We start from the raw sequence: 12266 nt of genomic DNA on the forward strand, positions 1-12266 counted from the left end.
CAGAAACTCATTTCTATTTTGATGTGCACTTTCCAAATACAGATTTTTGTTTATAAGCTCATTCCATATAGCATCACTACTGTCAAATTATATTTATCACATGAGCTTTCAAAACATAAACATAACTGAAACACAGACTTAAAAGCAAAATGGTTCTTTATTCCCTCTTTAAGCTGAATCTATGCTACAATTAAGACAAACATTCCGAGGATACAACAACTCCACTAAAACTGCACAGTTAAATAAATCTCTTCATAAAAGGATGTAGCTTTGTTTAAAAATATGAAATATAAAAATATAATTAAAACCTCAGCTCCTTATTTACCTGTCCCTGAATGCAACGTATGGAGCAGAAACTGAAGAAACCCAGCAAACATAGCAGCTTCAGCAAGAGAATGCTTAAAGCACAGCTGGCATCTAGTAGGTTGCTGAATCCAGCCTGCAACTGTAGCAAAAGCGTAATGCCAGCAAAAATCCACTTCAGTGTGAAGGAGACGATCTAAAAGAAGTCATGAGGTCCTTGCGTCCTGATTCTAAGCCAAATTATTCTGCAGTGTCAAACACTGAACACCAGTGACAGCAGACAGGGCTAACGAGAGCTCTTGTCAGCAAAACAAATCTCTGCAGTGTGGAGCAAGCATCGATTACTGCATTAGCTCCCTGCAATGACAGCGACTCGCAGCCTTTGGGAAGAGTCCATGGCTTTAGGAATCCAGAATCAACGAGCCTCAGGAAACAAGATGTGGGGGGAAAAAGCTCCTTCCTCTCTGGATAGAACAGGAAAGAAGTTTCTTAGTGCTTTTAAGCCAACAGTAAGCTCAGGCACCTAAGTAATCAATACCACTGCTGCAGTTATTATTTATATTCAGCAGTGGTGCACTGAACAAGTTTAATCAACTGCATAGACGAAGCAATTGTGTTTAGGAAATGTGGTTTTTTTAATTTATGTAAAACATCCCAAGCTGCAGATTTACTTCTAGCACACTGAAAACACAAACGGCCCTTGAGAAAAACTTACCACTTTTTACAAATTAATAGGGTAATTTAATTCTTTTCATATGTAACAGATGTGTGCATGGAAACATAATTTTATATAAGAAACTTATACTCCAAATAAAAACCCCCAGGAAATAACATCTTGTATTCCAAATTACATGTTCAAGATAAAACAGAAAAGCAGAACTTGAATTTGCAAAAGCCAGATGATTAGAGAATTATAGCTAATAGAATTTACTAAAGTATTAAATCTACTGTAATCATATCCAAATGATACAACAATAAAACTATTTCTATGGCAGAGATAGCCTTCCTCTGTACAAACAGATGGTTTTCTGCAGCCTATCTACATACTGCAGGACTTCCAAAACACAATGCAGGACATCCAAAATACAAAAAACTTGCTGTTTAGAAACTAAAATGTGAGAAAGAAAAGCAAACAAAGAGAAGCTTAGAAGGCATAAAATATAAATAGTAAAGCTAATGTGAGCTTACAGCTTTTTCATGCTTAACAATATATGGATCTATTAGTAATAATGAAAATAAACTTTTAACCAAGTTGTTTTCCTGTAATTCTGGATCAAACCCAAGGTACTGAACACTCTCTTTCACAATCCTACATGTCAGCCAACAGCAAAAGCCACAGAATAGCCCTGGCCACTGCTGACTTTAAGTGTCCCCTGTAGCACTGTATCAGCAGGAGGAACATTCACCTGTCTAACTCTGCTTTATTCACAGACATGCCCTTATTAGGAGATGGTTTGTTTGGAGGAGAACAGTGTCCACTCTTTATATATTTCAAGAGACAGTGATCATCTGCTACTGACCAAGGAACATTTACCCAGCTTTCTCCTAAAGCCAGAAACATTTCTTGCAAAAGAAACAAAAGACCGAGTATGCCAAATGCCTGATGCTTCCCCAGCCCATCCAGTGACCCTTCTGCATTACTCCCAGAAGGGATGACCTCCTCTTCTGCCAGGGCAGGCAGTGAGGGCCTGCCTCACTTTCAGAACACAGCACACCTGAACACTCACCTCTCCCCACCTGCATGTACTAAACAAGGCGGGGGATTTTCTCAAAACACAAATCAACAGATGAAAAATTCTTGCTTGCTACAGCCTCAGAATTGGTAAATGAGACTTTACTGTATGGGCCTTCTTTTCTGACTTACTCAAGTGTTCCTGTCATTCCCACGGCATACATGTGTCTGTGAAAAGAATAATGAACTGCTTTCCCAAACAAGTTTGGAAAGGTTGTCTGTGCCTCATGGTGCTGTTGAAGCTCTCACTGTCTCCCCCTCTCCTGTGTGATAACTCCTCCCTGCTCCTCCAGCAGGCAGTTCTCTTTGCCCATTTTCCCCCCTGCTGTCCCTAGCCATGAGTTCTGCCCAAGCCCTGCCTAAATAGCCCAGCCTAACACCTTCAGATGGCAGAGGTGTCTGCAAGTATTTGCTGAAAATAAGGGAAGAGAGGAGCAACAGAAGAATGTTCTGAGGTCAGAAAGGGTATTTTGCAGAATAGAAAAGTACCACCAACTCCAACATGCAGTGCTCATCCCTAAGGATGGATTTCATTCCTCCAGCCCCACACATATTGAGCTTCTCTGGCTGCCCCAAAGCCTCACCTGACACCCTAAGAATAAAGTGCTAATAGTTGGTCTATTTACTTTTACATCCATTAATAGCATCAGAGCATAGGAAACCGTAAAAATGGACATCATTCCATTTTCCTAATAAAAATACGTAATTAAGTTATAACACTTTGCACAGGATAGCACTGCCTTTGTAATCTCTGCAGGTTTTTACCCTTGCAAATGATTTTATTGTCACTGTCTTTTGAGGCACATTACTCTACACATCTGATAGTTAAATATTGACCACCATATTTTAGCCCTTTATAATCTTCCTGCTAATAGCTGGCATAGATCTTAATCTGTGTATGATACTCCTGCAGTTATAGAAATTTCTGAGACCACTAGAAAAGCATGAGGTTGTTCAATCTCACACAACCCTTACCATTATTCATGTTTTAAGAGAACAAATTCCAAGAATTAAACATACTGCTCAGCTTTATGCCTAGGTGAAAATGCAGCTATCCTCTAAACCAAAAGTTTTACAACAATTTTTTGGAAAGAGGAAAGTCAGAGAATGGTCCCAAGCTTAATTCTGTAGCATTAAAAGACCAATTCAAGTAAAGAAACCCCTATTCTTAAACTTGGAATTTAAATTAGAAAATTAGAGAAGCAACAAGAAATATCTGTGTTGCAGTCTCCAGACCTCAAAGCCAAGTTACACTGGGGAAGATATGCTAATACAACTGCAGGAGACTTAGATACAATATTATGTATTGTATGTGACATTTGGCACTGTAGCCCTGTCTGATCTGCTTCAAAAGGTCCTGGCTAATGTGGGAGATGAACAGGGACTAGACAAGCCACATGCCACACCTCTACAAGCAGGGAAAGAAAAGGACCTGGGAAACTACATACTGAGATGGTTATTGAACAAATCCTTCTGGAATGCAGTCCCAAGCCCATGAAGGCCAAGAAGGTGGCTGGGAACCGTCTGCACAGCTTTACCAAGGGCAAATCTTGCCTGACCAGTATGCCTTCTGGATCTGCAGGCAAGGGGACAGCAGCAGATATTGTTTAACTGTAGCACAGCTTCCAACCAAGTCTCTCACAACATCCTTCCAGGCAAATCAGAGAGCTATGGATTGACCGATGAACTGTAAAGTGGAAAACTGACCTCACCACTTGACTCAAGTGATGGACTAAAGACTGGAGTTTGACTGGTGGTAAATTGCTAGACACACAAAAAAAAAAGGCCAGAAAAAAGATGCATGGGGAAGAAACAAGGCTTTCCTTTGCTCTGCTAGCAGCACTCCAGACCACTAAAGCTCTACTGAGATCATAGAAAACTTGAAGTGGTATTTGGCTTTGCATCCAGAATTAAACTCATTAGAAAAAAACATACTTGCTTCTGATAGGCTTAAGTGCAGTGCTTAGCTAAGACTAAGCTTATTAAAACACTTGCAGCATAAGTATATCTTCTCTTCAGTAAAGTATTGACCAGTGAAGAGACTGAATGTTTTTCAATCTCTTTTTCAGATTCTTTGGCAAAATAGTTACAACTTGGCAAAGAAAATGCTGGACCATTTACCAGAGAAAGACTTCTATACGTAAATATACAAATACATAAATTCACACACTTCTGAAGAAGGGGTTATGGATTGACATAGGACCAATTGTGAAATTTTTCATAACTACTGAAAAAAACAAGGTTAAGAACCTCTGGTGAAAAAGACACATCGCTCCTTAAAGGAATGTCTGCCTTTAAACACACATCAAACTTGTTAGAGCTCATCCAAGTTCCTCTTCTTTCAGGCATGAGCATATTCTGTTTATATTCTTAGCCAGGTAACAAAAAAATTTCAAAAGCACCAAAGGAGAAATTAGGTTGTTAAATCAACAGAGTAATATGCTAAGGCAATACGTTTGGTCTTTTATTTAGCTTGAGCTAAATCAATGTCATGCCATTGTTGCTCCACAGCTTTCAATTCAAACCTTGATCCAAGCTAATCAATTCAAAGTAAGTTGGCATCCATCTGAATAATACTATGTGAAAGCACGCATTGGGAGCAGGCTGTGGTGTGCCTTCACTGGCATCCCAGAATAAGGGATTGATCACATTGTTTCTGGAGGTCCTCTGGGGGAGTTTTACAGAACATCACCCAGGATTTTGCAGCAGACTGGAAGACAGAAGAGCATTTCTGCACAACCAAGTGATAGGAACTCCTTCAAGCACACAGGTCTGAAAGAGTCAGTAAGGAAACACCTGCTATTTATGGCTTTTGCAACCAGCATTCCAAGGTCCCTGTCAATGGTTTAGTACTGTGCTGCCAGTGATGTTCCACCTCCCCCTCCTCCACCCAGGACTGACTCAATTGCTCTTGACTCCTCTGAGGAAGATGATCATGACAGTGAAACTGGAAAGAAACAAAATGAACACTCGCCCTAGAAAACCTGGGCTGGGCCTTCAATCCCACAGGTACAGTGGCTGAGATCTTTGCTATCCAACCTTAGCGATTCAGTAATTTTGCAATGCATTTATCTTAGTTTCCTTAACTACTCACAAAAGTCAACAACTCCTAGGATAAATCGTTCTGATAACTGGCCTTGACTGAGGAGAATCTACTGACAGTCAAGAGAGAACAACAGTGCAAATCAGTGCAGCCACTGTCAGATTTACAGATTTCTGGACTTCTTCTGACATCCGAGGATGATGAATTGACCTCTGCGTGTACGGAGATTTTGTGGAGTATTTTTGTTCATGACAAGGGCAGCAAGTAACGTATTACTTAAAATATCCATAAAAGATCTCCTGGGTAGCATTTTTTAGAGCCAAAGGTCATTTTAAACAAACCCTAATTCAAGCAATTTGCTCAGCTATCCAATTGCTAACAAAAGCCAGATGTTTTCAGTTAAATGGTGACAAATCCGCAGGCACTGACTTTACAATTTACTGATCAATGGCATCAAAATATTATTTTTGTTCCCAGATAAACTACTGTTTCTGGTTGCTGTGTTACTGTCTCCACCCACACCCCACAACACAGTGGATGTGGAAGACCCATATGCCAAGTCCCTTCCCTGCCTGACGCAGGGTAAGCTGGTCTGAAGGGCTGCTATGCCAGCACCACTTTTGACAGCCATGCTCAAGCACAGGCATGAACTGACAGAACCAAATTGCTGCAATCCATTCAGCCTGGAGGAAGAGGCTGCAGGCATCCACCTGCACTTGAGTTTTCCTGCCAAAGGAGAAGTCGAGCAAAACGCATTCCATTCAAACCTGGACTACTGCAAAAATAGGAGAACCTACCTAAGGTGACAATGTCATTACAGTTTAATTAATTTAGCTACATAACCTTACAAAAATTCCTTAGAACAACTTTTTTTTTTTTTCCCCTTCAAAAACTCTCCATCCCCATTACAAAGCAAAAAACCAAATGATTACACATATCCTGAACCAATTCCTGTACAGGCTGTGACTGAATTTATACAGCCAGGGGTGATAGACATTTGTGTGTTACTATTTTATTCTTTTTCTGTACTTCAGGATAATTTTAACAACTTAACTCACATTCTTTCCTTTTCTTTTTCCTACTACCTAAATGGATGTAGACATGGCTTAATTTCTGAATCCTTCTACAATTCAGATTCCTCCCAGATCTTTTAATTCTAGAAAATGTCAGGTTTAAACCTAGAAATTAAAGCAGCAGTACCATACATACTGACCATTCCAAAAGGAACCTCTATTAAGCAGCATTTTCTATTACTTTAAAATGTTATATACCATCCAGATAAAAAAAGTAATTGCTAAAACCACACATCTAAATGCAGGGTTTAACAGTGACCACGTTGTTTAAGCATTGTCAGAAAATTCAATCCTAATCGTTATAAAAATTTTCTAGGGCAAAGTAAGATTAGACCCACAATAGCACAGGTAACAGTTGTTATGATGGCAACATGCCTAAAATTCATATCAATATTTGTTGTTGCAGCTTTTTTTTTTTAAGAGAAACTATGCTGATATATTAGAATTTTTAAGGATATATTTGAAGAGAAGTCAAAATGTAAATGGTATATTTGTTTAAGAAAAAAAACAATTGCTCACTGAAAAAATTAAATGTCTTCCTAAGTGTTTCAGTGACTTGTAGGAATAGTCATTCCCTAAGACTCTCTTAGCAGTGATCTTTAAAACTTGGTAACAATAACAGATTAACCAACTTGTTGTATAACTGATTTCAGGGCAACCTTTCTGTGGAAAAGAGCCAGCAGCAGCACAACTGGATTTATTCCCAAACATTCAATTCCAGTTCCATTCATAGGGGACTGGTTTGCCCTTCCCCAGACATTGTCTGCTTAAAGACAGTGACAACTTCCCTGCTGGCAAATCAGTAATGCCTCTCCCATGGGAGATATCTGAACCTACACCTGGGTACACTGATAAGGTTCAGTGTGTTACACAAAAATTGCCAGAAACAGCAAACACCAGAAAGTTTTGAGAACCTACATTTATTTAAGATTGTATTTCTGAGTTCCTTTGTAAGGTCCTATTTTATCTGTAAATGCAAGTCACTTTTATACTATATTTTAAGTAAAATCTGAACCTGCAGATAATACTAAATTCCTAGGCACACCATGTATTTTGATATAAACTGACACAAATTCACTGTGGTGGTGCTCCAGAGCACAACAGGCAGGAGCTGGCATGACACTGCTGAATGACCCAGGACTGGCAGAGTTGAAAGAAACGTGGCTATCACTGGCCCTGAGCTCATCACTCTGCTTAGGATTCACTGCCAGAGCGGAAGATTTTGCTCACCTCGTAATTCAGCTGAGAATAGGATGAAGTGCACGTGGGTTAAAGAGTCACCTGGGGAGCACTGCTTTGCCCAGCATGAGCCTCCTGCTCTGCAAAGCTGTGTGTCACTCCTACCCAAAGCTGACAGGACACCAGTGCCTGGCGAAATTCCCGCCTCAGAGGAGGGAGCAGGGCTGAGGCACTCCAAGAACTGCATCCAGCTGCTTCAGAATGACATTTCCTCTCTTGTGACACCTGCTGATGATCTTTAATGCAGAACATTCTGACTTTCAAAGACATGACAGAGGCAAAGAATAAAACAAAAAATCTGCAGGATTTCATATTCACACATAGCTCTATTCCTCACCTCTGGGATAATGTCCTCTTAATTACATATCATGATCCTTGAAGTATTTAACTGAAAAGACTCACTGGAGTGCCTTCTAATAGCACACATACATTCTATATTATATAAATATATATATTCACAAACTTGTACACCTCCCAGAAAAATCTTGTCTTAGTAATGCTATGAAACTACAGTAAAATAAAGAATGTGAAAACATTCCTTCTTATACATTATTGTATATTTTCTTTTTGTTCCTGAACCCACTTGACTGCAGCATATCCTTACCCTAAGGATACTTAAGGTAAGTAAGAAGAGAATATGCAGCTCCACCAAGATTTCTTAAGCACAAACACAGTCATGTGTAAATATGAAACTCTAAACCTCCCAAATTTTGAAAATCTGGCTTGTGATCCTCAAACAAGAGTACCTTTTCCTTGTCATGTTTTGTGTTTTTTCCCTGAGGATAGGACTCAATTCAAGATATGAGTAACTGCTTCCATAGAGCTATTTGTGTCAGTGTCATTTCCATATGTGGAATACATCCCATACATCATTTGTAACACTAAAGCCACAGGACAACATAAATCTGCCTATGGAAAAAAATGCACATGCAGATAAGATCTGAAAAAGGTTTTCAGATTACTGGTTCAAGTAGTAAAGTGTGCCTGCATTTCCAGATTCTCTCTCTGCTGAGAGAGAAACTGTCTTGCACAGAGGCTGACAAAAAGAGTGAGATTTGACTGCTCCATCTGGTGGCTCATCAAGCACAATTTTAATGGTTGAAGAACATGTGGCCTTACAGTTTAAAAAGGGCCACCATGGAGTTTTTGTTTTCTCTGAGAAATAAGGCAAAATAAATTCTTAGAACCTAATTATTTTAATAGCATAGCATAAAAATGTAGAAATATTTACCTACTTTTAGAAAATAACTATAATAAACTTTGATATAATTTTATATTTTTAGATTATTTCTATTTATTAGCTGATTTATGCTATTTAGTTAATAAATATTATTAAAACCAGCAAAGTTTTATAAATTGTTCTTTTGAATTTGTAGCAAGTTACATTTATATTTGAGTTTACATTTCCAGTGAAAAGGTACCTATGTTCTCTTTAAAACAACAAAATTAATAACAAGCCAACCATTAAAACATATACACTACTGACTTGTTACTACAAGAAGTAAATTACAAAGCTCACATCTTATTCAGTAAGTAACTTCTATTTGCAAATGACAACTTCTAAGCTGATCTAGAGCACCCACAGAATTTTAGAGGCAAAAAGAAGTGTGTGCCCTTAAGTCTACACAATAAGAACAGCTAGCTAGAATTGAAGCTCGTATTTCAGAGGAAAGAATTACAAAATTGATGACTAAGTTACAAATACTGGAACTTTAAATTCCAGAAATTATTGTGCATATGTTGCTGTATGTCTGAAAGCATTTTGTCTTGAATTACACATGCCTGAGAGGAAGTCAAGGAATATAAAATAGAGGGAGAGTGGCTTTTTACACAGGCAGATAATGGTAGGACAAGGAGGAATAGTTTCCAACTAGAAGAGATTTAGATTAGATGATAAACAGAAATTCTTTACTCAGTGGGTGGTGAGGCACTGGAGCAGGTTGCCCAGAGAAGCTGTGGATGCCCCATCCCTTGAGGTTCAAGGGCAGGTTGGATGGGATACTGAGCAACCTGGTCTAGTGGGTGGATCCCTGCCCATGATGATCTTTAGGTCCTGCCCAGATGATCTTTAAGGTCCCTTCCAACCCAAGCTATTCTATGAATAGAACCATTTTACTTATTCCTTTCCCACACATAGTTCCCCCAACTAATATCATATATATTAAGCTAGGACTTGATATGGAATCAAAACCTCTGTGTAATGGAATCTAAATACATCCTTAAAATCTCTGCAGATCTGCATTGAAAATTGCAAAATAATCCCATGCTAATTATAGCCCTAATGAACCATACAATACACATTTCTCAACTTGCTCAATGGAGCAAGTTAGACTTGGTCCAGTTTGCACATAATGTACAGCAAAGACAGGTGACAAAGTAAAGAATGATGATATTTTCTTTTTTAAAATAGAAAATGTCATGTTTACAGAGAGGAAGAAAGTGTAGAAAGAAATTTTTCTAAATATAATGTTTTATTATAAGTTCCCTCATGGCTTAAAGAATGTGTAATAAAATATTTAATATTGAGAGTCTAAAACAATTCTGATGTGAGCATGCATATTGCATGTTTACTGCATAGCTTCACAGTATTTCCAAGACATCCACTCTGTTACAAAAAAAAGGTTGAAGTTGCTTAACAATTAGAAATCTCTCCATATACAATTTTAGCAGTCAGTCAAGGGTATGTGCTGAAGAACTCCTGCATAAGAGAGAGGTATTTTCAAGACATTAGACATGTACAAATGCAGAGATTTAAAGTGCTGGAATACCTAAAAAAGTAACAAATCTCAACATCTATAGCAGCTGGGTATCTACAGAAGGAGCGGTGAACTGACTAACAGCATGTTGGACCAGCAGCATGTAGGTCCTGGCTGACTACTACGTGCCTTAGCCAACTAATAGTCATGTTTCATATTACACTTTGCACATGTTGTGCTTGCAGACTTTCTATTCTCACAGCAAACTTACTCAGGAAAGACAAAAACACCTATCAAACTGAAAATTGAACTGCAAAACTCTGCCCCCTCCTTGGGTATCTTCAAGCTGAGTGGTGAAAGAACTCCCTTTGAACTAAAACCTTAGAAGAGTCTTTTTTTTTGGACCAGAAAACAAACATAAGTTGACAGAATCATTATTTAAAGATCTTAAAAACAGTGGGGTGAGGGTGTAGAAAATGAAGAGAGCAGAAAGGTCCAGTGCGCACAAATATCACTCTGTTGTATCTTTTAGAGGTGGCTCCATCGGTAAAACAAACAAATTAACAAAGTCAAAACAAAACCCCACAACCACATTCTTAAATGGCCCACAAAACCAAAATAACCAAAAACAAACTGAAAAGACACCAACCCAAAGGATGAAAAAGGCTATATGGCATGAAAAAAATGAAAGAAATAGTTTCACAATATTTATAAGCACAGAAATATACGTAGTATGCATACACGTATACATACTTTAGTACCTGACAAGAAAACCAAACAGGCAAATAAAAGGGTAATTTATCTGATTAGCAGCAAATAAGTATGTAGTGAAAACAGGCATCTAGGCTCATGGAGGCAACCTGCAGCTATCTATGAGAGATTGCAAGCATGTCAGAGGACACTAGAAAGTAACCTGAATTCTGCTGGTTGCTGATAAATGGACTAAAAAGGTACTTAGCGATATTACGTGCAAAATACATCCTTGCACTAAATAAGCATTCTAATTTATTATCATCAAGGCAAGTTGGAGTCTCAGTCATGTACTGAAATCTTGTATAATTAGTCAATGTACAATCATAAAAAGAAAATCTGGACTCCACTGAACTTACAATTTAAATGCAAGGCAATAAACCAGCAGACAAATAAGGAACAAGTGACTACAACTTATACCATTGTGTTAGCCAGTGCCAAATGGGTTGTCATTCATAGTGTGCCTTTAGAGTAATCCCTGGAACAGCTGTGCCCTGGCCCAGCTAGCACTCTCTGTTTACTACTAGGCAGGACACAGGCCAAGAACAAACCCTAACAGGCAGCTTCCATACACTCCTCTCTTGAGGAGCTTGAGAATGCACCACAATTCACTACTGGTCCAAAAAAGTCAAAGAATGGCCCTTTCATTTGCTAGTCAGAAAATATCACCAGTGGGATGGGAATATTTGAAACCATAGCACATGTTGTGCTTGGCATCACGGGAGAAATGGAGATAAGAATCAGCATAAGAGATTACAAAAATAGATCGGGAGTCTCTGATTATGAAGCTCACATGTTGTACAGGAGAAAGAAGGAACAAGGAAATCATCAGAAGAACACAAAAACACATGAGCAAATACGGGAAAACAGTTTTCAGAGGGACATTCAAAATGGACAAGAACAGGATGAAACCATGCATATTTATTCAAAGGAAACACAGGCATCTCATAATTATTAACCTTCTTTCTGTTTTTCCTAGAGCTGTTTATCAGTATACTGATTTTAGAAAACGCATATAGACCAGTCTATCTATTCAAAGAAATGCTTAAAGAAACTGGAATGGTTCCTGTGTATTACATTAATGAAGTGTGTTATTGTACACTAAAAAATATATAGAAAGGCATCAGAAAAATATTAGCACAAAGTACTAACCAATAATACTCAGTACCTCACAGTATAACCCTGTTTTTGAATTCAATAGGATGATGAAAATGAATACACTAAGAAAAGGACACAGAATGAACATCTTCAGAAAATAACAGAATCAGATGCTTGTTTGTTCCTAGTTTACTCTATAATTAACCAAAATTAAAACCAATAACAGTGCACATGTTATTCTAGAAGCCAGTAATTAATTAACCTTTTTCTTTCACAGGCTTTCATTTTGCACCCAAAGTGGGACAGATTTCCCATTCAAGTGGAAAAATGCA

General features: G+C 38.3%; 1 protein-coding gene across 24 annotated transcripts in view; it reads right to left on the bottom strand.

The window, feature by feature from the left end:
* Positions 1–12266, bottom strand: part of RIMS1 (regulating synaptic membrane exocytosis 1) — a 306557-nt gene that overhangs the window by 138437 nt on the left and 155854 nt on the right. The window contains exon 1 of one of the 24 annotated variants that reach the window (XM_071444949.1): positions 326–613. The exons of the other annotated variants lie outside the window; for them this stretch is intronic. Within the exon in view, the coding sequence (XP_071301050.1) occupies positions 326–377 (52 nt within the window). The 5' untranslated portion in view covers positions 378–613. Of the gene's footprint in view, positions 1–325; positions 614–12266 lie in introns of those variants that run through there. 24 annotated transcript variants of the gene reach the window in all.

This window comes from Agelaius tricolor, unplaced genomic scaffold (assembly GCF_023055355.1).
Source record: "Agelaius tricolor isolate 1412-34295 unplaced genomic scaffold, bAgeTri1.0.p SCAF_1, whole genome shotgun sequence".
Taxonomy (NCBI): Eukaryota; Metazoa; Chordata; class Aves; order Passeriformes; family Icteridae; genus Agelaius; species Agelaius tricolor.